This window comes from Manihot esculenta, chromosome 1 (assembly GCF_001659605.2).
Source record: "Manihot esculenta cultivar AM560-2 chromosome 1, M.esculenta_v8, whole genome shotgun sequence".
Classification (NCBI taxonomy): domain Eukaryota; kingdom Viridiplantae; phylum Streptophyta; class Magnoliopsida; order Malpighiales; family Euphorbiaceae; genus Manihot; species Manihot esculenta.
Genome location: NC_035161.2, coordinates 34,824,468 through 34,849,327, shown reverse-complemented (window position 1 = coordinate 34,849,327; position 24,860 = coordinate 34,824,468). Strand labels below are relative to the sequence as shown.

General features: G+C 35.1%; 3 protein-coding genes across 4 annotated transcripts; all 3 read right to left on the bottom strand.

The window, feature by feature from the left end:
• Positions 1-1,536: 1,536 nt before the first annotated feature.
• Positions 1,537-15,281, bottom strand: LOC110616465 (beta-glucosidase BoGH3B). 2 transcript variants are annotated; one of them, XM_021758865.2, is made up of 9 exons: positions 14,908-15,281; positions 14,417-14,621; positions 14,164-14,254; positions 13,090-13,235; positions 11,374-11,617; positions 10,926-11,030; positions 10,667-10,849; positions 3,487-3,688; positions 1,537-2,455 (listed from the first exon to the last, which is right to left on the bottom strand). In XM_021758865.2, the coding sequence occupies exons 1-9, from the start codon at positions 15,059-15,061 to the stop codon at positions 1,962-1,964; spliced, it is 1,824 nt and encodes a 607-aa protein (XP_021614557.1). In that variant the 5' UTR covers positions 15,062-15,281; the 3' UTR covers positions 1,537-1,961. The 2 variants fall into 2 exon arrangements, with proteins under 2 accessions (XP_021614557.1, XP_021614630.1); XM_021758938.2 differs by lacking the exon at positions 14,908-15,281 and having other exon boundaries at positions 14,164-14,246; positions 14,417-14,559.
• Positions 15,282-16,608: 1,327 nt separating this feature from the next.
• Positions 16,609-19,036, bottom strand: LOC110616593 (sugar transport protein 8). The gene is made up of 4 exons (XM_021759049.2): positions 18,718-19,036; positions 18,279-18,598; positions 17,546-18,172; positions 16,609-17,317 (listed from the first exon to the last, which is right to left on the bottom strand). Exons 1-4 carry the CDS (start codon positions 18,863-18,865, stop codon positions 16,847-16,849), a joined length of 1,566 nt encoding a protein of 521 aa, XP_021614741.2. The 5' UTR covers positions 18,866-19,036; the 3' UTR covers positions 16,609-16,846.
• A 999-nt stretch (positions 19,037-20,035) lies between these two features.
• On the bottom strand, positions 20,036-24,478 carry LOC122724683. Its single transcript, XM_043960412.1, has 5 exons — positions 23,303-24,478; positions 22,368-23,170; positions 21,189-22,076; positions 20,683-20,814; positions 20,036-20,570 (listed from the first exon to the last, which is right to left on the bottom strand). Exons 1-5 carry the CDS (start codon positions 24,381-24,383, stop codon positions 20,385-20,387), a joined length of 3,090 nt encoding a protein of 1,029 aa, XP_043816347.1. The 5' UTR covers positions 24,384-24,478; the 3' UTR covers positions 20,036-20,384.
• Positions 24,479-24,860: the final 382 nt, after the last annotated feature.

The window sequence follows — 24,860 nt, the reverse complement described above, 5'->3', positions numbered from 1 at the left end:
ATACATCAGAAGCTTCAATTAAGAGCCCATCTTAGGGGACAAAACTACCTTTGCTTTTCACTATGTGGAAAACAACACTTATTTGCCTTTTCTTAATCATTCCATTTTTTTAATACATATATATATATATTTTATTTTAAAATCTCCAACTGGGCATATAGATTCTCTTTTATTGGAGAAATTTTTCATTGACCATAAGTTCTAAAATAAAAAAAGGAAAATAAAATGAAAAGCATATTCTCTGGATTAACTGCTTTGTTGAAGTAGATGGTTTTTAGAGATATTAAATCTTTAAAAATCTTTTATCTTTTTTTTTTTTTTTCGAAAAACCTCCCTCCCTAACATACCTTGAAAGAACCATGGGTTAGACTCATTTTTCTTAAGCTATCAAGTTAAGATTTGCATCTCTCTCTCAAATCACTCGTTTCAGCATCAATCATAAACATCGAATTAATGATTTATCATCTTGAATATGCAAAAAGAAAAACAAAATATTATTTATAAAGCATAAATGACATTAACCGACCAACTTAGCCTCAAGTTGTATCTGTTTAAAATCAACACATAATTCAACAGAAAAATCTTGTTCCTACGTGCTAAGGATTGTTATAGCATTTAAAGACAGATGGTGCAACAGTTCTGTTGAGATGCCAATTTGCACAAAATCTTTTTAACAGAGAGGTATAAGAGTGTAAGTAAGAGCATGAGATGCAAAGTGAAAGTAGCTAAAATTATTAAAGGGTTAGTATCAAAAATCAGAAGGGACAAATGGTAAAAACAAACTTCAAAAATTTCTGGTGTGTTGTTGCTTTCTCATTCACTGTTTTCCCATTTCAGGTTCAGATGGCTCTATTGTTTTATTTGAGTGAAGCAACACTGTCATAAAAAGAAAAAGCCCCACTAACCACCCCTTTCATTAGCACATGGTATATTCTTCACTCCCATTAAGCAAGGAATACAGGACACCATGAATAGGGTTATTTTTTTGGCCCTTCTATTTATTTAATTAATTCTCTGAGCAATAGGGTCACTTCAACAAGCTTTTCTGCGGTAAATGACAAAACTAACCACCATCTTTCTCTAAAGTAGAGAGGCCTTTCTGCAACTTGTAAATCAAATAGTATACTTCACTTTATTCTTATTTCCATCAACATTAACTAGTTAGAAAGTAAAGTGTTCACACTTTCGGTTATCCTGTTGCATCCCTAGTTTCTGAACTATATTCTGATTCTTCTCTTAGGATGGTTTCAGCTAAAAACGGTAGCCTACTTTAGTCTGTACTGTGAAGCTCTAATTTGTAACTCTATCAGAAAAAAAGATCTAGTGAGGTTGCCTGCTGAAGCAATTTTGATTCGTCACGCAGCTCCACTGGTCCACGGATCTAGGAATAATTACTTATTTTGCACATCAAATAACAGATGAGCAATGAGAAAACAGAAGATGCATTAATCTCAAAACGGAAATCATAGAAATGTAAAAATATTTCGTACCCCTTCATGTAAACAAATAGACTACACTACCACCATTTGAGGCATCTTTGGAAAAGATAAAATGGTATAATAAAGGGGACATACCATGATCAATAATACTGGTTGGAATCTGATACTGCTGTCTTCAGAACATTTTTTTTTCCTGATAGATGTACACCTTTCTGCAATAGGGCGATCCTATGCATCTCTGCACATACTCAAATACATAACTGACAGTTACCAGCTTGACTATCTTTACTTAACTACCAAGTTGATCATCTATATTCAACTAACCATGAATCAACTTGGACAAGAACAACCCATACAAAGATGACACAATTGTCACTAATTGAAGTGGATTGTGAAAAACAAATCCACACTTGTAGGATATAATGAGAAAAACACTGTAATAGATGCATTAACTTATGTAGCATCTTGCAGCCATTTATTCAAGAAACTTGGACCTTGGGCCAGCCTTAATCTCCGAGTAATTCAGTCTAAAGATTTCTCCTCATTGTATGTCAACCCAAAACCAAGGGGAAATAAAGGATCGTACGAGTTATCCCCATTATTCATAGGCAGCTGTTCAACCTTCTTAAACCATGTCACTGGCAGTTTGCCCTTAAATCCATAGTCTCCATATATAACATCTATGACTCCTGCTCCTTCAGTTCCAGGCAACCAAGCAGCTACAAAAGCATCAATTTTTTCTAAGAGACATGCCTCTAAAACTAAAGGTCTTCCAGATATCAAAATTGCCAAGGTGGGGATTCTATCAGCTACTGAGGTAATAATATCCGCTCCATTGAAGGGTATCCTGAGCTCTGAATTATCACCAGTGAATTCTGCATATGGATCTTCACCAACAGCTACAATGGCATAAGAAAGATCTTGGCGTGCTAAAGTGTCTGGAGATGGATATTTCTCATGAATCACTTCTGTTTCTCCTCCCACTGCATTTTTTATAGCATCCAAGATAGTAGTCCCTAAAACATAAATGATCTCATAAGTGTGATACTCATTATTCACAGCATTAGTCATGAAAGGACATATAATAGACAAACCGTCTGATCTTGGATTCTGGTTGTAGCAATAAAGTCCAAAATAAGCTGGATTGCAGCTCACTCAGATGGAGAAATATATGGTGGGCATAAGAACCTGGGATCTAAACCAATGATTGAAGAGTTTAAGAAGAGGGCATGTTTGTGTGGCCAGCCATTAGACCCAAAAGAAAATTTTTCAAAATAAGATGAAAAGAGATTATAATTGCTGTTCCACCTGAACTCAAAGTACATGTTTCCAATGTCATTTTCTTCTATTTCTTTTCAAGATGGGGATTTGGCAGGGAGAAGTCGGTCCACCCAGAGTGGAAAGAAGTAACATATTGCCTGATTATTCAGACAGCCAGAGTCAGAAAAAGCCACCCACCCATTGTCATGTGCATAGGGAGAAAGGTTGGCGGGGGGAAATGGCCATGGTGGGGTTAGATTTTACTATGTTAACAAAGTGATCTCGTACTTCGGTATAAACCCAGCCCTGATCCAGTCCAGAACTGGAAATGCTCCAACTCAGAACTAAATCCATTCAAAACTTTTTTGACCAAACTGGCCTTGTACCAGACTGGAACTGGCTGGTTTGGTTCAAAATTGGATTTTAAAAAAGAAAGAAATAAATAAAATTTAAACTATAGGATTTAATTAAACTAGCACTTTTTTGGTGGGAGGGCTGCAGTTCTAGTTCCGGTCCCATGAACTTGAACCGGAAATGGCCAGCCTCCACCCTATAGGCAGAGAGGATGTGCAGTGGGTGTATATGCAATTTATCACAACATTGCCTTTGGTAGGAAGGACGAAAGTGAAAGGTGGTGTAGGGAAAGAGGATAAATTGATGCGACTGCTAATGACCACGCGAGAGACTGTGATCAAGGAACAAGATGAATGAGAATGGGAAAGCTCACACATACACACAAATAAATGTCACTCATAGTTCTTTGTTGTGGACAGATCAAACTGCATACCAATAGTAATCTTGCCACTTCCTCCATACCAAGTTATTGTCCACCCTCCACACTGATATCCAAGATCATCAGCATGTGTTCCAACAACAAGAATCTTCTTAGCATTTTTATCTAATGGAAGAAAAGGTTTCCTTGGATCCTTCCCATTTTTCAAGAGAACTAAAGACTTGCGAACTGCTTCACGTGCTAGTTCTCTATGCATCTGTCAAAAAAAAAAAAATACTAAGATTGAAAAGGAACCTAAAGCAACAAATCAATGAGATAATCTACAAATGACAATTCAAGTAAAATCAAGTGTTCAACAGAATGAGTCATTCAAATGATATTGTAAACTGTAGCAACTAAAACTGAAGATCCACCCCGTTCTATTTATAGATTAGGATCTCCTGATTGTTATGTTACTCTAGTTCAAATATGTGATAGATATGCGTAAAAAGTTTCACTTCCCCTGTCCTCAAATTTCATTACGCTTACTGCTAATTTGAAATGTCAAAATGTCTTAGTCATGTCCAAGTATCCATATTTGATGCCGGTAATTTTGAGATAAAGTGAAATACATGAAAGGATAGCTCTCCCTTTATATATCCCTTCCAATTCCAATACCACTCTCAGGTCTCAACAGGATTCAAACTAAGATCTCTTAAACAAAATACCAAGCATTTATAGTATGGTAACCCTTGGGACATGTCTTCTTCATAATATATTTATCTTGTGTCCAACAAAAAGAAACTCTTTATGACCTTCCCCTGTTCCTTTTCCCTCTCTATATTCGCAGATGTCAATGATTCAAGCTCCTCAAAATGATTCTGAATTTTAGATTCTAAACCTGTTTTGCAATCAATGGATTGGATATGACCTCAAAATGGAAATCAGATTGCTAATGATGGTGACACGAGTTTACTATTTTGCAGTGTTTGAATTAATTGAATGTCAGTGCCAACCAGTGTCATCAAAGCGAAAGGCGACATTAAGGTGACTGAATCTCCTATGACATATTGCCTTAGGCGAGAGGCGAGACGATACCTTTTTGTAAAAGACAACAAAGCGAACTTTTTTACTACATATTTTAAGTATACATGTATAGATAAATATAATATATTCCAACTATAGTTTATAAAATTTAATCTAACTAAATACAATTATAGTTTATAAATTTTAATCTAACTAAATACAACTATAGTTTATAAATTTTAATCTACTTAAATATTAATTTCTTTAGTTAGATTAAAATAAATAAGATATAGTTGGTGATTAATTATATCTATATATAATGTATAGAAGATTAATATTTGATGACCGCTGGATTTCACTACCCAGTCTAAGGCCAGGCCCACGATGACAGCCCATGACTTGAAGGTTTCTAAGTCTCCCGCGTGAGCCAGGCCCAGCCCGTCCAGTCTTAAGACCGGACCCCATTTAGATTCCTCAATCAAGCCGGCCCAACTTTACCGGTCCAGAGACCAGACCTCCTTGGGGCACCGATCTTACTCTCATCTTCCGACCCAGCCCGGGGAAGGAAAGGCAGCCAGCCCATCCGCCTGGTGGGTCCCCCAGCATGCGTGTCAGAGGAGAATTAAATGGTCGTTACGCATGGGACAGAGATCTGATACTCTCAGGACAGAGATCTAATACTCTCGTACGTCCATATCAGTATGGCAGAGACAGATGGCCCAATGAAAGCAAGGCAATTACACGTCACTGACAGGCAAAGGAAAGGAATATGTTATAAGTTATAGAAAGTAAATATGTTAATATAGGAAGTAAATATTGATAGATGGCTCAGTTGCTTAATCTTAGGGATTGTATAATTATAGGCTTGATTTTCCTTCCTGTTTAGTTACCGTCTCTCATGTATAAATAGGTTGTAATCTCTATTGTGATATACAACAATAAATATTATCTTTCTACATGGTATCAGAGCCTTTCTCATAGAGATTTTTTTTTTTTCTCTTTTCTCTCTCGTAAAGTTTTAAAATTTTTTTTTGGAGACTTAGGGCTCCGTTCATTTGGGTTATCCATAAAGGGTAACATTTGGATCTCACCATCGCTAGAGTCACCACACCGATTCCTTGTCAGATTTGAGGTTTGTTTGCCGTTCGGGTGTTGGGTGGAGGTGTTTTATTTGGTACTGTTTATCGGCACTGTTCACGGTACTGTTCATCGGTACTGTTCACGCCGGGTACTGTTTTCTGATTCTGTGTTTCTTTTGTTGCTATCGTTTTTGGGTGGGTTGTCCTTATGGCTGGAGTTAAAACCACCATCGTAACTGATGTAATTCCTATGATGACTAAAATCACGGAACACAAATTGAATGGATCTTCCGATCAGGGAATTTTGATATCTGCAGATGAGTATGCACAATTCATCCAATACCAGGCATCTATAAAATCTTCTAATTCCTCCTCTATCACTGCAATTGCCGAGTCAGGTAACTCTACTGCATGTCTTGTGTCTTCATCCTCCAAATGGGTTATTGATTCTGGTGCTACCGATCATATGTCAGGTAATTCTACCCTTTTGTCCAATCTTGAGTCTCATACATCACCTTCTTATGTTACTCTTGCTGATGGCACTAAATCGTCTGTCATGGGTTCTGGTCATGTCAACTTAACCCCTTCTCTTTCTGTATCCTCTGTGTTATGTCTCCCTAAGTTCGCATTTAATTTGCTTTCCGTGAGTAAACTCACTCGTGCATTGAATTGTTGTGTCTCATTCTTTCCTGATCACTGTGTTTTTCAGGATCTTTCGACGAAGCAGATTATTGGTAGAGAAAGTGAGTCAGAGGGTCTTTACGTCTTGGATCAGCAACTACCTCAATCTCCTCGATCTCTGGTATGCTCCACGCGTTTAACACCTTTTGATGTTCATTGTCGTTTAGGGCATCCTTCTCTCTCGGTTTTGAAGAAGTTATATCCACAGTTTCATTCTTTGTCTATTCTAGATTGTGAGTCTTGTCAATTTGCCAAACATCATCGTTTACCTACACTGTCTCGAGTCAATAAACGGGCTTCGTCTCCTTTTGAGTTAGTCCATTTAGATGTTTGGGGTCCTTGTCCTGTTGTGTCTAAGTCTGGCTTTAAGTATTTTGTTATTTTTGTTAATGATTTCTCTCGTACTACTTGGTTATTTTTAATGAAGAGTCGTTCAGAATTATTTTCTATTTTTTGTGCATTTTATGCTGAAATCCAAACCCAATTCAATACTTCCATCCGTATATTGCAAAGTGATAATACTAAAGAGTATCTCTCTGGGGAATTTCAATCTTATTTGTTACAAAAAGAGATTCTTCATCAGTCCTCTTGTGTTGCCACTCCTTCACAAAATGGAGTTGCTGAAAGAAAAAATCGACATCTTCTTGAAGTAGCCAGAGCCCTCTTATTCCAAATGAAGGTACCTAAATGTTTTTGCGCTGATGCTGTATCCACTGCTTGTTTTTTGATCAATCGCATGCCTTCCTCCGTCCTTCATGGTGATATCCCTTATAACATTTTATTTCCCACTAAATCTTTGTTTCCTATTGAGCCACGTCTCTTTGGTTGTACTTGTTTTGTTCGTGATGTTCGTCCACAGGTTACTAAATTGGATCCCAAATCACTCAAATGTGTCTTCCTTGGCTACTCTCGACGTCAGAAAGGGTATCGTTGTTTTTCTCCTGATCTGAATCGGTATCTTGTGTCTGCGGATGTAACATTCTTTGAGTCCACTTCGTTTTTTCCGCCATCATCTGTTTATAACACCCAGGAGGAGGAAGATGACCTCTTGTTATACACTGTTCGCTCTTCGTCTCCTCAGACTACTCCTACACCTTTCGCTCATGTGCCAGGTCGCCCTCCCATCTTTCATGTGTATTCCAGACGCTTAGAGGACTCTGACTCCGTTCCGCTACCCGCTTCTTCGTCGACCGATCCTGCTCCTACTGATCCTTCATTGTCTAATTTGGATTTGCCCATTGCTCTTCGCAAAGGTAAACGTACTTGCACTTATCCTATTTCATCTTGTGTCTCTTATGATCAATTATCCTCCTCTTCTCGTTGTTTTGTCACTGCTTTAGATTCTATTTCAATTCCCAAAACTGTTATTGAGGCTTTGTCCCATCCTGGTTGGCGTGCTGCAATGGAAGAGGAAATGATGGCCCTTGACACTAATGGTACTTGGGAGTTGATGTCCTTGCCCCCAGGAAAGCGGGCTATTGGGTGCAAATGGGTGTTTGCAGTGAAAGTAAATCCTGATGGATCTATTGCTCGCCTCAAGGCCCGTTTAGTGGCCAAAGGTTATGCACAAACTTATGGAGTTGACTATTCTGATACATTCTCCCTAGTTGCCAAGCTCGCATCTGTCCGATTGTTTATTTCCTTGGCGGCTACTCATGATTGGCCTTTGCATCAACTGGATATTAAAAATGCTTTTCTTCATGGTGATCTTCAGGAGGAGGTTTATATTGAGCAACCACCTGGTTTTGTTGCTCAGGGGGAGTCAGGTAAGGTTTGTAGACTTCGAAAATCGCTTTATGGCTTGAAACAGAGTCCTCGGGCATGGTTTGGCAGGTTTAGTGAGGTGGTCCAATAGTTTGGAATGAAGATGAGTAAGTGTGATCACTCAGTGTTTTATAGAACTTCTGATAGTGGAGTAATTCTGCTTGTAGTATATGTGGATGATATCGTTATCACAGGAAGTGACATTGCTGGCATCACATCCCTAAAAGAATTTCTTAAAACACAGTTTCATACAAAGGATTTGGGTTCCTTGAAATATTTCTTGAGAATCGAAGTTATGCGGTGTAAGATAGGCATCTTCTTGTCTCAAAGAAAATACGTTCTTGATTTGTTGGCAGAAACAGAAAAATTGGGTGCTAAGCCTTCAACTTACCACAGAAGACAGTGAGCCATTTGCAAATCCTGGAAGGTATAGAAGATTAGTTGGCAAGCTGAATTATTTGACGGTGACTTGTCCTGATATTGCATATTCAGTGAGTGTGGTAAGTCAGTTTATGTCTTCTCCTACTGTTGCCCAGTGGGATGCTCTGGGACAGATTCTTTGTTACCTTAAAGGGGCCCCAGGGCGAGGCCTATTCTATGGTAACCATGGGCACTCAAATATTGAATGCTTTTGTGATGCTGATTGGGCAGGCTCGAAAGTTGATAGGAGGTCAATTACTGGGTATTGTGTTTTTGTGGGAGGTAACTTGGTCTCATGGAAAAGTAAGAAGCAAAATGTGGTCTCCCGTTCTAGTGCTGAATCTGAATATCGAGCTATGGCACAAGCCGTTTGTGAAATCTTGTGGGTACGTCAACTGTTGGAAGAAGTTGGGTTCACAAATTCGGTGCCTGCTAAGTTGTGGTGTGATAATCAAGCAGCTATCCACATTGCCTCCAATCCAGTATTTCACGAGAGGACTAAACACATCGAGATTGATTGTCATTTTGTTCGTGAAAAGGTCCAACAAAAGATAATATCAACAGGATATATCCGAACTGGAGAACAATTAGGAGATATTTTCACTAAAGCTCTAAATGGGACTCGAGTTGATTATATATGTAACAAGTTGGGCATGATTAACATTTATGATCCAACTTGAGGGGGAGTGTTATAAGTTATAGAAAGTAAATATGTTAATATAGGAAGTAAATATTGATAGATGGCTCAGTTGCTTAATCTTAGGGATTGTATAATTATAGGCTTGATTTTCCTTCCTGTTTAGTTACCGTCTCTCATGTATAAATAGATTGTAATCTCTATTGTGATATACAACAATAAATATTATCTTTCTACAGAATAAAAGGGGAAGAACACCCTCTCTCAGACTAAGCTTACAGAACCCATTGTAAACCCTATTTTCTGGATCTCAGATTATCAATATTAATTTCTTGATATATATATAAATAAAATTTATAATTATTATAATTACAAATAATATATAATTAATATATAAATAATTAAAAAATAATATTAACTAATAAAATAATATATAAATTTCTAAATTATATATATTATATAATACAAAAATCTATTTCATAAACAATAATATTATTTGATATAGAATATAATTCTAATTTAGAATATATAATAATTATATATATATAATTAATAATAAAATATATATAAATATAACTAAAAAATTAATATTAATTTTCTATAAATAAATAAATAATATTTATTATATATTGCTAGTACCAAGATTAATATTCTATTTCCATGTTATTAATATCAAAATAATTTATTATATACTACTAATATCAAAGAAAAATTAAAAAAGGTGAAGAAAAGTCAAAAGGTTTCCATGTCTCTTTTTCTTCCAAGGAAAAAAGTTATTTTTAAATATTATTAAAAACCACTTTCTCTTCCAATGAGACCACCTTATTCCTCCTTCTCTTCTTTCTTTGCTTCTGTTCTGCTCTTTTGTTTTTTTTACTATTGAAAAAAATATATAGGTCCTGGCGCTAGGCAACGCCTAGCCTGCCTATCACCTAGTGCCTTTCGACGCCTTTAACAACATTGGTGCCAATATTGGCAACTTCAGGTATTTAGTATCTATTTTGACTTCAGAATCTAAATTCTAAAATCCAACAAAAACAAAAGGCTAAATGCATTGCACCCCTATACTATTTGGGACTAACTTATTAAATGCTTAAACTTATAAAAAGCATAACAATTAAACATAATTAGCCAAGTCTTGATTAAAAAAAGTTTAAAAATGGCTCCATTTATTATTGACTGTACCTAAATTTTGTTGATCATGATATAAATTTTTATAAAATGACAAAGTACCTTTAACAAGACAAGAATAACTTTGTCATCATATGAAAATTTTGATCATAATCAATAAATTTTAGAGTATACTTGGTAAAATTTAGAAAACAGTCAACAATAAGTGAGATCATTTCTGACCTTTTTCTTTACAGGACATGGTAATTGATATTTAATCATTATGACTTTTATAAGTTTAGGTGTTCAATGGGTTTAACTCTTAATTTAGATATTCAATGGGTTAATCCCAAATAATATAGGTTTAGCCAAACTAAAATACATGAAAAGCAAAACTAAAATACATGAAAAACTAATGAATGTAGAAATGGATGAATCATGTATGTTATAATGAAATAAATATATGTTACAATGACATAAATACCCAAGTACCCAAGTATGTTAACAGGGTAAAGCAGACCATGAACAAAATATTTACCTTGCAACCAACCAAATCTATTAAAGATCTATCTGCAAAGGGATATTCAAAAAGACCAGCAACAAACTTTACTCTCAGTATTCGCTCAACTGCATCATCAATTCTGGCCATTGGTATCTCTCCTGATTCCACCAGAAACATCAGGTCATCCACAAATTGTTCATGTTTAAGACCCACCATCACCTGCAGAAAGTGAAGGCATAGATCAAGGAAAGCGGTCTTTACTCTATATCTATTGGAATTAAGGTTTAGCCTCTACCATGTCAATTCCAGCATTAACAGCAGAAGAAATGCAGTTACTATAGTTTGAGCCATGAGGATTGCTAAGTCGGTTCAATCCTTCCCAGTCAGAAATCACAAAACCCTGCCACAAAATATTGCTTCAAACATATCCACATGTCCCACAATAAGTTTCATTAACTAACACAGGTGTCAAAGTACTTTGTTAAAAGCTATATTTTAAGAAATATAACCCAAATCTCTCTCTTCCTTTGAGAACAGAAAAAGATAATGGAAAATAATGAGGGGCGAAATCAATTTAATGTCACAAGCACTGATCATAAAGAAGAAAATTGGAGATTAGTTTGCCAGTAAGCAACTAAATTGTTTTATTTGATATCATAATTAATAATAGCATTATACTTTGAGGAGAGACAGTTCCAGTCATTTCAGAATATTACAAGTTGAACAGAATAAATGGTCTTCACCTGAAAACCTAACTTATCTTTTAAAACCTCTGTCAGAAGAAAACGGTGAGCATGCAGTTGATGTCCATTCCAACTAGAATAGGATGCCATAATTGTGGAAACACCCTGCGAAATACAGTCTAGATAGGGTGCCATGTGGACCCTTTCTAGATCTTCATATGACATTACAGTATTCCCCTCATTTATACCTTTGTAGGTGCCTCCATCTCCCACAAAATGCTTAGCACAGGCAATAACATTGTTCCTGGAATCAGAAAACAAATCAGAGTAATTAATAAATGGTGTTATAATAATGACTTTACCAATTTCAAATACAATATAAACATACATCCATACAATCCAGAACAGAATTTCTTAAACCACTAGCCTCAATGAAGATGCAATGTATAAATCATTTTCATGAGTTATGATAATTAAAAAAACATTGATCATCTGCCACAAAAGATTTCTTCATAAGTTGTGATAGTAGATCTGTAAAAGTTGACACCAGGCAAGAAATATCGTAGGATATTGGAAGCTCAAAGCTTAAAAAATTCTTTACAAAAAGAGTACCAATTACCAATATCAAAAACAAATTATGTAGAATTTAAAAACTCCATCTAGTCATTCACCTTAAAACTAAATGACTGTTAAAGCGCTTAAAAGTCCATCTTCTGCTTTCTGGACTAAAAGCTATTGCACACTGAAAATATCTACAGAAAAGTATGCTTTCAGTGAGTTTAAGGCCTTAAAGGACTCTTTGGAGCATGTATGTTTTCATGAAAAATCTTTTGCCGTTGATAGAAGGACTTGTCTTTTGATGTTATTCAGATAAACTTCTTTTATCCATCAAAGGATTCAGATAAACCTGAATATGAAAAAAGTAATGTAACTCTTGCAAAATCAGTAGACCTCAATATGATTAAGGTAAACCAAAGTTGCTGAATATGGTTGATGGCTTCTGTATGAGAAACCTAAATTTGATTTCAGAATGTCTGAAACAGCTGTATTTTCAGAAAAACCTAGAATATAGCCTGGTAAACCACTTGTATGCTTCGGCCAAAAAAAACACTTGTATCCATTTTGTTGCATGAAAATCTATCATTCAGTTGCTAGTTTCTTCAAGTCCTCCGTAAATGCCAGCTTCCTAACTTATTTTAATGGAAGGAATATTGAAGTACAAAGCTTTAATTGAGACATATCTGTTGAATATTATATTCATTCTCTTGAGCTTTATACTTGCAAATACATTTTCTGTGAATTGCTTATGTTTCAAATTAATATTCAATCTTTGTTTTTGACATATCAGTATCTAACATTCATCCTGTACTCAATGTTATGAAAAGTGTCCTAGAGAGTCAAAAAATATCTGCAAGGTTATCACCATAGAGATTGTATCAAGAGAGTTGAAGCTTTGCTGTGAGGTGTCACTGTTGTATAAGGGTTTCATTTCCTCCTGCTGACAAGATCAATAATGGAAGGGAAAGCAATGTAGTGGATCCTAGAAGGGACGTCAGAGAGAATGTATTTCAAGGAGGATTGGAACTTCATAAAATTTGGGCTTTGATCCTCTACTCTCTATTTAATGCTTTGAAGCATTGCATCTTTATTACCTTGGGCTGACAGGTTTTTGTTACGTGTAGAGACCAAGTTCTTATGATCAACCCAATTCACCCCTCCTCTCGAAACCAAAGGGGAAAACAGGGAGGGAATCACGTTTGAAGTTATGTTCTCTACCTTCCAGCTACAAAAGGATAGCCATTTGGGTGTCCTTCAGGAGGCTTCCCCTGCAAACCTGCGATGGTAGAGGTCATCTTTCTAACTATCTCTGTGTCTTCACTGTAACTCTCATAGCATCTTCCCCACCGGGGATCTTTGCATACCTGTCAGAAACCATTAAAATAAATACAGTAAATAATAATTACAATCGAGAAGAAATTATAAAGAATAAAGTGCCAGGAAATGAAATATAAAGAACAATCCATGTTGGTATTATTTGTCAAATTCCTGAATCCATGTCGGTATTATTTGTCAAATTCCTGAAGCTCATGATTTGAACCATCCTCTGGATTCTGTTTAAGTTATGTTATTGAAAAATACTATCAAATTTCAGTGGAATATAACATCTCAAAATCCTTCTGGATTCTGTTTAAATTGTGTTACTGAAAATACTGTCACATCTCAGTGGAATATAACATCTCATAATATCCTACAAGTTGAGTATATGCTGTTCACATCATTATGGTGAAGCTTAGTGAGAATTGCGAACCCTCAAGATAAACAGCAAGTGATTTCTAGAACTTGCAACTATACATAAACATTTAATACTGATTACAGTTAAGAAATTATTCTTTTCTTTTTCCCCCTTGTTGGAACACAACTTGAAAAATTACAAGCAACTCCAAATTTGGATTATAGTACAAGGAGCAACAGTAATTTTGCTACTTCTTGAATATCATTCAGTCAGTAATTTTAGCAAGCCATAGAACATTATAACCTTGAGTACTACATGTATATGATTAATAAATTATTGTTTCTTTATTTGCCCTTGTTGGAAAAGCAACACTAACATTGAATTATTGTACAAGGAACTACAGTAATTTGCTACATCATGACATCATTCAGTTGGTAATTTTAGCAAGCAGTACACTATTTATGTGCATGATCAACATCCCTTTTTAATCTAAGAAGGCTACACAATTCAGCTAGTGCTTGCTCTGCAAAACCAGAGAACTTCAAAAGAGTAGCCAACAATAGGAAAATAACATACAGCAAAAATTAAAAGGAAAAAAAAAAAAAAAGAAAGCTTACAGCCACACAGGGTGCAAAAGTATAATGAATGCCACTTGCCCTAACTTCGAGCGCTGTTGCAATGCCTATCCTTTGTATCAAATCTGCGTCTCTACACCACATTGGGGCATTAGAGTTCAGAAACAACAATCTAACTGTTACAAGTATACATTAAATTCTAAGTTACCGTAAAGTTTTATTCTCTATAAAAATCAACTGAAAATGCTAGTTATTCCAATTGTCAATTAATTGAACGCTGCAATAAAAAATTCACCTGGTGGCTCCAAGGCTAACATTGTGAGGAAAAATGGTGGTACCATAGACACCATTATTACCATGGACAGCATCAATCCCATATATAATTGGTATACCTAGCCGTGAATCAAGTGCCAGCTTTTGAAACCCATCAACCATATCCGCCCAGTCAGAGGACAAAGCATTCTTAAAGGGTGCACTACCTCCAACGCTAAGTATACTCCCTACCAAAAAGTAGTCCACCAAGTTTATGAGAAAATGCTTAATAAACGAACAAAAATTGATACAATCACTTTGATCAACATCTTCCCCTCCATCTTTCTTTCTTTCTTTCAGAACCCAGTAAGTAAAAGAAAACTAATTAATTTCTTCATAATAACTTAAAAAACTTCAGTTAAACAATTTTCAGGTTGGGTCATCAAGAATATATATCAAAATCAAATTATATTACTATCGAGATATATTTAAGCTTAATGTTTTAGAGAGCATGATAACAGAGGAAGAGGGTACCAATAGCGAAGTCTCTGAGATAGTAGGGAGAGGCAAAGCTGCGCTCAATTTGGGTCATCTGGGCAATCTTCTCTTTTAACGTCATTCTTGAAAGAAGGTCTTTGACACGAGCCTCTACAGGCGCATGGGGGTCTTTGTAAACGCAGGGATCCATCTTCTTCACCTAGCTCGTCTCTGCTCCCACTGGGATAGCACCAAAATGTACCGGAAAAAAAATACGAAGAAAATCTAGAACTCGGGATGCCCTGGGGCAGTTACTACTTTTGATCACGGCCCGGTTCGGGTTATGGATCGAAATCATCCATTTCAGCAAAAAATCAGAGTTTATGGCCGATTTTCAACGGTTTCAATCTTGAAGAATCCAATTCCGGGTCAAGTTATGGGCGAATTCAATTTCAGTTTTTTTTTTAAAAAAAAAATTTTACTGCAAATCATCGTTGCATTGAAGTCCATAAAGACAAACATACAATAGCTCATCTTATAAATTAATTATTTAATGTATTTTTATGATTTTTATTACTTATTTTATATATGTAATATTATTTATATTTCATAATAAATTTTAAATTTAAACATTTATAATTTCCATAATATTTTATCTATTTTATAAAATTATTATTTTTATTTATTAACAATATAAATATAAATAAATATATTTATAAATTAAATATTAAAATTTAAAAATTAAATTTATTTATCTAATAAGAAATTAAGTGGTTATTGAGTTATTTTTTAGAGATTTAAATACTTAATTTTTAATTCATAAATAAAAATTTAATTGTGTTATAGTTTTAGAGATTAAGTGGATATTTTTAAAAATTTATGAGTTTAGATGACCATTATAAAATATTCAAGGAGTTCAATGAATCATTTTATTTGATTAAGAAACTACTTTTAACAAATTTTTAAAAGGTCTAAAAAGATTCTTTTAAAAAACTTATAAGGGATTTTCTCAATTTATTATTTAGCGTAATTTAAATTTATATAAAAAATTACATTTAAATTTTTATTATATTTTTTTTCATTTTTCTTATTTTTATTACATATTTCATTATAATGAATGTATTTTCCTAAAGATATTTTAAAATTTTTTAAAGAATTTTCTAAGATTAAAGTTTATTTTTAGTTAATGAAAAAATAAAAAAAAGATATAAATCATAAATTCAACTCAGGTAAAGAATCTTTTAATTTACTGTTCATAAAATTTAAATTTCATTTTTTCTGAAATTTGTAAATAATACTTTTTGAATTTTATAAAATTATTTTATTCATTTATAATAATATAAATTAATATAATTTATTTGTAAATTAAATCATTAAAATGTAATATAAAATTTTTTTTATTTAAGAGTTTAGAAGAATATTATAATATTTATTTGGGGTTTTACTATATTTTTTAATGAAAATTTAGCAGTATTAAATTTTAGACTTTTTTATACTATTTTTAAAAGATTAAAAAATTAATTATTTTATTTAACTAGAGTTTAAATGATTTTTGCCTATATTTTGTTAAGAGCTTAAAAGACCATTTGCCTAAATAAATTATGAAAACTTCAGCAGTTATTTCACACAATATCTGCGCTATACTAGATTTTTTTGCAGACTAGGCTGATTACCTGGCTAGATTTTATATCATAAAAGTTCGAAGCTTAGGAGGTTAAATAATTATCCTTTCGGTATTGAAAGAAAATAATGCAGATATTTGCGTAAAAAATGAAAATAGGCGGTGTTTTACTTTGGTGATCCACTGCCATTGATCCATCACGCCGATATCTCATATTTGGTTGCTTAGAGTTCAACAAGTAGAAGAGAGGAAGGTACTTGGAAACTGACGAAGGAATTAGGAATCCTTTGAACAACCGTGAAAACCAGACAACATACACTTTATCCAAAAGAAATAGAAATGATAAATTGAAACTGTAAGCCATCTACAATTTGATCACTTACAATTTCCCAGTGGTTTATCTTGGAGTTCCTGCTGTCCCTTTCGAGCATCATAATCCTTGTAGTACCTCTTCCAAAACCAATGCTTCTTCCATACTCTATCAATCATTTCATCAATTGGGATTCCTTTCGTCTCAGGGAGCAGGAAAATGGCAAAAAGGCCCATGACAACGAGCCAGAATGCGAAGAAGAAGAAAATCCCAGATCGCATAGTGCATAGCATTGTGAGAAATGATTGGGCAATTATGAATGTAAAGAACATGTTCATGCTAACGGTAATAAACAAAGCAGAACTTCGAGTCTCCAGTGGGAACGTTTCACTAGGAATTAACCAGCCAAGGGGACCCCATGACCATGCAAAACCGGCCAAGAACACACATATAAAAAAGATCACAGCTACACAATAATGTTTTGGCACGACATTTGTGGTTTTCAAGTGCACTGCAAGAATTCCCCCAATGGCACACTATAAGGAAAAAAGTCATCACGAGAGTTAGCATTGCCAAACAATAGCTGGGAAAAATTTTATTTGGCTTTACAGTCAGAATCAATCACCTAGAGGAAAGGTTAATGAAAGGGAAAATTTTATAACTAATCGTCTTTGTAACTAATCGTCTTTGTAACTAATTGGCCATTCCGAATAATTTCGTATTTTATTTTGCTTTTTATTTTTATTTATTTATTTTTTGCTTACCTGAGAAATGAGCATTTGAATGGCAGCTTCAACAAGCAATACCCTTCTTCCAACTCTATCCACAACTAAAATTGCCACCACTGTGCCTATTGGTTTCACAATATTGGCCATAACAGCTGCAAATAGGGACGCATTATCACCGAACCCCATAGTTAGAAAGAGCACAGGGGCATAAAACATGACAGCAGTAATGCCTGTGAATTGCTGGAAGAACTGAAGCAGTGAGCCACAAATGAGCTGAGGCCTATTGTACAGACTCACAAGGTTCCTGTAAGGGTGTTTATATTGTTTAGCCAATCCAACAGCACTAAGAATTTCTGCATACTCTTTACCAACATCATCAACACCTCTGATCTTCTTCAGAGTAGACAAGCCTTTTTCTTTTCTCCCTCGATCAATAAGGCTGGTTGGGGTCTCCACAATGATAATAGAACCAATTAGAAGAACTATAGCAGGCACTGCAGCACCACCCAGAGATATCCTCCAACCATGTGGGTGCAGCTTTGAAGTAAAATAATTAATGATATTAGCACTCAGAATGCCAAACGTGATCAGCAACTGGAAACAAATGTTAAGGCCCCCTCTATACCTCGGAGGTGCAATTTCGGATATGAACAATGGAACTGCCTGCAGCGGCATTTCCACAAATACTTAGAGGATAGTAGGATAGAAACTTTCTAAACCAATTAAAATTACACGAATAACCTGACAAGGTGTGTTTGATTCGAGTCACCTGGTTACCAAATCCGACTCCGGCACCCAGAAGCATCCTTCCAGCGATTAACATGGCAAGGTTCTGAGCAGCAGCATTCAATATAGCTCCAGCAAAAAAGAAGATAGAAGCAACTTGGATGGTGGGTTTCCGGCCATATTTCTTGCTAATTAGGGATGCAAAAAAGCTAGCCACAATGGCTGCAAGATAGAGGGAAGATGTGAAAAGCTGGAGATATTGGTTACTGTATTTGCAGTAGTTGTTTGCCTTGGCTTGGTGTTTCTTGACATAAACAGTAGGGAAGAACTTCATCAAGAAACTATCCATTGAAGTTACTCCTCCTGCAAAAGATCAATACCCACTTATGAGACATTAGAGTAAGATAGCCCCAGATCTCAAAATAGCCCAAAAAATAAAAATTAAAAAAAAAGTTAATTAATTGTGAGTGAGTTTTATATACCGGAGATGCCAAGATCATAGCCAAACATGAAACCACCAACGGCTGCAATTATGGTACAAACAACGACCTGCTTGGTGAGCTTGGCGGGGAAGTCCGGAGGAGCACCACCATCACTAGTAACACCGTTGACCTTGGTGAAGCCAGGCATGGCGGAACTTCTACTTTCTCTATAAACAAAGACCTCGGAGCAAAACGAAGTCTGTTTTCTGTAAAATTACCAAAGTGGAGCATTTCATCTCTTGATGGGCAAAGCGAGTTTTAACTATAGCTGCTAGACAAGGAAGCCAGTCCCGGTTTTTGACTCCACGTTCTACTTGGTGCTCTAAAAGCCCAATTGCGCATACACTTTTTCTTTTTCTATTTAAAAAAAAAAAGACTGTTTTGAATTTATAATTATTTTTTATTTTATAATAAAACAAAAATAGCTGTAATATTAATGTTATAATATTGTGCAGTAAAAGATCACAATACTAAATAAACCGCAAATACGTTGATAAAAAATATTAACATCTCTTATGCATTTATCATCGTACTAATTCAAAGATTATAAAAAAATATTAAATTTTTAAAAATAATAATTTAAATTTAATAAAATTTTAATAAAATAAGTGTTTAATAGTTTTTTTAGTGTAAAATATACTTATTCTAACTATATTTGTATCACTAAAATAATTTATGGTTGTTAATTTTAACAAATTTTATATTTAGTGACAAAAAAAATTGAGGGAACATGTTCTTAACATAGAGCCTAAGCTTCTTGAATGCTCATCAGTTAGTTGATCACCTTTTTTAAAAAAAAAGAAATACTCACTTTCCTTTAATCAAAATTTTGATAATTTTGAAATATTAATTTAAGAAGATTCCCTTTTTTTTAAGTTTTTTTTTTTCTAATTATGACCATTACTTATTATAATTATACATGTCATTTTGTTATAAAAAAAACAATTTGTCTAAATTATTAAGACCTTTCTATTTGTTATTTATAAAATTAATAAATTAACTAGGAATTTAATTTTAATTAATATTATCTTTTTATTAATGAAAATTGAAAACCAGTATAAATATAAAAAAGCGTATGTAAATCCTGCAAATTCTTGTGAACAGCCTGGCCAAAGTCCCATGTTTTAAATTATAACGGCAACTATAAGCACTGCATGGCCCAGATATTGTTTGATGATAATTAACCCACTTGGTTTTGTAGACAATGGATTAATACTTTACCAATAAAATGAGAAAAATATTAGTGCTTTTGTCAAAATTTTGATATGATACCCCACTTTCTCTTTATTTTACTGCAAAAATGAAGCAATGAGAACAAGTAATTTTTAATGTTTCCAACTTTGAATTTCTCCATCAGCTGATCATTGTAGTGATGGTAAAGCTCACAGTAATGACTAAGTACCTATAAAGAAGTTGTTACACTGAGAAATATAAAATAGCTATAATTTCATCCGCAAACATAATTGGTAATGCTAAAACTTCAGTTTTTCTGCTCCTGTTAACTAGATACTGGTCATCTACTGGATCTGATGCTTGCCGATTCTTACGTAGTTACATACCATCTCATGGTGCCGCAGTGTGTCCACCTACTTGCATGGTGCCTCAGTGTGTTCACCATTTGCCTCAGCAATGATAATAGCATGGTATATTAATTTTATTTATCCAGCTCAGTTTTGTCCCCAGCCAGATCCTGAAAGAGGATCCTCCATGGCATTTGATCGTTCTGTAATATCTACTTTTTCATCTAATCTTTGGGATTCACCTTCACCTCCTGTAACAAGCTCATGCCTCTCCTTGCTTGTTATGTCTTCCGCTACTGCATTGTTAATAGATCTAGAATTCTGCAAAAGAGCCTGTTGGTACCAGAATGTAAATTAAAAAATTTGGAAGGAATTTGCCAGAAAGGAATTGCTTATATGCAATAACAGCAGGATTAAATTGCAAGAGAACAGAACATATATTCACCTCTCTTCCTCCAATAGTGACAGGGATGCCAGGCTCTAGTGGGTTGGCAGCAGTTCTTTGTTCTGTCAAATCTTGGTATCCTGAGTTGCCATTAGCATTTTGTGTAAATTCCCTTGGAGGATTTTTCAATTCCTGTTCCATATCATGCAAGGCATTGCATATTAGTATTTCCTTTATAGAGTAACAAGTTTCTTTTCTTCTGATACAAATACAATAGCTCAAGTGCATGTTATAAGCTGAAAGGCAATTGAAAAGATAAATAATATTAAACCTACATTTGTTTCATAGAAAATATTTTCTGGCTTGTCAAACCCTGGGAAAAATTAGTTAATAGAGATTTTTTCTCATTAAAACAACTATTTTCAAAAGAGAAAATCATTTTCTCCATTTTGAAAAACTTATGCAGTTTCTATTATCTTATCTAAATTGAGAATTTATGTTAGCTAAGATCAACAGAAAAAGGGAAAGTGTGCATACGTGTTGTCAAGTGCTAAAGAACCACTGACCTCAGATTTTTCCGACTTGCTGTCAATAGATGGATGATCTGTTACATGATGTCCACCTTGAGGTGCAGTGTGAGCTAAATTTTCAAGTGCTTGTTCATCCAGCGACTTATTCCTCACTATCCTCCCCTCCGTATCAGATTCTGGAGCAGCTATGTGCATGTGTTGATTGCGATCTGATGATGTTTGATCTGATGTGCTTCCGTCTGGTAGAACGGACTTTGGAGATGAAGATGAAGTTGAAGGGCTAGAAATTTCTTCAACAGTCATTTCTGTCTGTATCCCTGACGTAGAGGAAGCATTAGAACTCTGGTTTACACCGGAAACTGGAACTTCTGTGGCATTTCGCTCCTCTTTACCATCTTCTGTGATTTGCTTTGAAGACTCGGTGATAGTTTGGTTAGCAGGAGGCTTACCAGAATTGCTTTCAGTATACTTGTCAATTTCTGATGTACTTTCCTCAGCTCGTTTTGCCAATTCGACTAAAATTTCTTGCTCAATTTTTTTTTCAATTCTATCCCTATCTTCACTTGATCTCCTGTCTATCTTAGAGATATTTATATGGGCTACAGAATCATCAACTTTATTTTCAACTGCACCACTATTCATGTGAACTACTGGATCATCCATACTACAGGCAACATTCAACTCTTTTGCAGACTGCTCAAGAGTATTCAACGAGTTTCTTTCTGACTGTTTGCTAGATTCTGAATCAATTTCTTCACCTGGTTTTCTGACTTCTGATGTCCTGCACTTTTCAGCTTCACCTTCATCTTCCTTGTCTTCAACTGAATTTGTTACTTCCGAATCATCAAATTCATGTACTGGAACATCCGAATCATAACTAATGTTCATCTCCTCCACAAACTTCTCAGGAGGATTCGATGATCCCTGATTAATAACCAAAAACTGCATTTGTAAGTTATTAATTTTAACAATTATTTTGTTTCTTCCGAGAGAAGAATCAGCACGTATAAAAAATTAATTTTAATATTCAGAAGATAGAAAATATCTTTTCATTCACAAAATTTGTGAATAAATAGAAGAAAACTATAAGGTAAATTATTCATTTACCTAAATATTAGTTATAAATTTATTTATCACTAAGACTAAATCCTTGCTTTAAGGATGATTAGTTCAACATTTTAGACACTCGAAGCTTAAATTGTATGTTGACCAAACCTCGTTTAGCATCTGTATATTTATTCTTGAAGGTGATGAAACTGGATCCCGAGGTTCCCTGTGAAAACCAGAAAAGCCTGGATCCTGAGGTTCCTTGTGAAAACCTGGAAAGCCTCCTGCAGTATCCTCCCTAGTTACTTCATTGACTTCTCCAAATTCCATTTCATGTTCTTCAACTTTGGGCGCATAAGGTGAGGCTCCCCACATTTCATCACTGCCAGAAGTAATTTCCTTCTCTATGTCTCCATCATATGTCAAGGAATCTCCATCAATAGATGAAGCAGATCCATCTCCTGTAAGTGGAGGAGAACCAATTTCTGAGACCTCAACTTGCATGTCAGAAGCTATGGAATGGGTAGGGGTATGCAAAGGCCTGGTATGTGTGTAAAGTAAATGGTTTTCCAATCTTGATCTGTCAATTGTAGAGGGGCTGTCTTCGTAGGTGAGTTCATTTACAGTTCTGGCCCTAGGAATTGGACAGAAACCTGAACTTGGTGAAGGACTAGACGCCATCTCAGGAAATCTAAAAACAGTTGGTAGAACTTCAAGTTTGTTTGGTTTGGTGATTCGTGTTCTCTCTTCTGGTAACGATGAAGAGCTTGACTCATTTTTAGTTTCTTCTATCTCCATTTCACTGTGGTCTGCTTTCTCTTCCTCATCAGAGTGGTTTCTAACCCGGTTGGACGATTCACCTTCTTCTTCTTCTTCTCCTGTCACAAGATCAGTGACACTTACACTACGGCGCAATGGTTCTCCATTTTGGTTTGATAAATTATCTACTAGCCAGCCTTGATTTCCATTATCTGCAAAATGTTTATTGATTCAGCCTCGTAGCAGAACTTGCTGTTTTCTTTTTCTTTATGAGATGAAGAATATAATACCCTAGAAAAAGGGGGAAACAAAGGAAAAATAGAAAAAAGGAGGTGTTGCCTTGCCTTGCTGCCTTCTTAGCCTGTTGTTTCCTGCAATACCATACCCATTGAGTTTGGCTTCCAGTGGAAAAGACGGTCCCAGAATGAAGCTCTGATGCCTGCAGAAGAGAAAATCTTTCTGGTGAGGTGCCTTGAATTCTTGCTGGAAACTGTCTGCCGTGAGATCGGGTTTTTCCTCAAGGGGATCATATGGAAGGTCGAATGGGTTCCGAGTTGGCAACAAGACAGAAGGGGCTGAACCAGGAACTTGCTCATCTGGGTTATTAGCAACATCAAAAGGATTGCCTCTTGTAACTAATACTGGAGCCACTGGAATTGGACTATCAAAGTTCACATTGATAAGAATTTTCTGTGTCTGCATTTTGAACAACTTTCTTACATTTCGCCTTGCAATTAGGCTTTCTAGTCTCTTGTTTCTTTCTAGCTCAGATAATCCAAGATCCATAAGATTCTTTTGATCAACTTCAGTCCATTCCACAGCCTTATTCGTGCCTCCTTGTGTCTGTCCTTCATCGTCCTCTTCAGAACTTGAGTTTTCCAATTCAGTGTCGCCACCACCATCATATTTTGCAGCCTGCTCTTCCAAGCCATCCAAGGATGTAAGATCAGAATTTGACGCTTCACCCAATGCTGCAATAGTTTCACCAATAGAGACATTGCGTGACATTCCCTTCCCATGATCCTTTTCTGTAATTTCTCTTGGTTTTAATTCATTCAGGACAGCTCCACCAATTGAATCACCATCAGGAATTTTTGAAGATTGTATAGAAGTCTTGTCATTTCTACTGGAAAACAGATCAGCTGTTTGATTTGCACGATCCTTAGTCTCATTCTTCACTTCATTGTTGGTTTTCGAATGTTGCGAGTGAAAATAAAATCGGATAAAAACAGCAGTGCAGGCAAGAAATGGGAAAGAGTAAAGCAAGAAAAGGAGAATTTTAGGAATAAAAAAGTAGAGAACAAACGAGAATAACAATACACCGGAAACAAATGGATGATTCTGTACAAATCTACAGCATACATTCGTGGAAAATTTAAGAGTTCTTCCCACAATAATTTGAATGTCCTTTGCATCAATACTCATTTTTATTTCTCTTAAGAATCTATTAAGAACTAACGAGATTTAACAAACACATGAAATTCACAAACTCATATTAGAAAACAAAATTGAGAGAGAGATTTTTGCTAAAACACTAAATGGTGAGCTCAGAAAAGAAATTGCAGGTTATTAGATGATGTTTGTAACGCCAGTGAAAATGGATGAGGATGACAAGAGAGAGTAGTTTATCCAGAAATGATGACCAACCAAAAAATCTATTACTGTTCTCAACAGCATTGAATATGAGGTTTCATTTTTAGAAATAATTCCTGTTGGTTTAAGACTATTTGAGATCCTCTTATTTAGGACTTGAAGTTGCTATTTTTGAGAATTATAACAAAATAGAAAACAGGCATCTGGGTGGTTGTTATTGCATTAAAAGAATTTGACTTGAGAAGACCAAAAACCATGACAAGTTCATTACATGGCTAAGTTTAAACATGAAATCTATTTTGTTTTAGA

Coding starts and splice junctions, on each gene's coding strand:
- LOC122724683 (XM_043960412.1), bottom strand. CDS start 24,383: ATGAGTATTGATGCAAAGGACATTCAAATTATTGTGGGAAGAACTCTT. Junction 23,171..23,302: donor CAGGCTAAGAAGGCAGCAAG/GCAAGGCAACAC, acceptor AACATTTTGCAG/ATAATGGAAATCAAGGCTGG. Junction 22,077..22,367: donor ATATACAGATGCTAAACGAG/GTTTGGTCAACA, acceptor GTTATTAATCAG/GGATCATCGAATCCTCCTGA.
- LOC110616465 (XM_021758865.2), bottom strand. CDS start 15,061: ATGGATCCCTGCGTTTACAAAGACCCCCATGCGCCTGTAGAGGCTCGT. Junction 14,622..14,907: donor TCTCAGAGACTTCGCTATTG/GTACCCTCTTCC, acceptor ACTTTTTGGTAG/GGAGTATACTTAGCGTTGGA. Junction 14,255..14,416: donor GTTAGCCTTGGAGCCACCAG/GTGAATTTTTTA, acceptor AATGTGGTGTAG/AGACGCAGATTTGATACAAA.
- LOC110616593 (XM_021759049.2), bottom strand. CDS start 18,865: ATGCCTGGCTTCACCAAGGTCAACGGTGTTACTAGTGATGGTGGTGCT. Junction 18,599..18,717: donor CTATGATCTTGGCATCTCCG/GTATATAAAACT, acceptor GATCTTTTGCAG/GAGGAGTAACTTCAATGGAT. Junction 17,318..17,545: donor TTCAAATGCTCATTTCTCAG/GTAAGCAAAAAA, acceptor TTTTCCTTATAG/TGTGCCATTGGGGGAATTCT.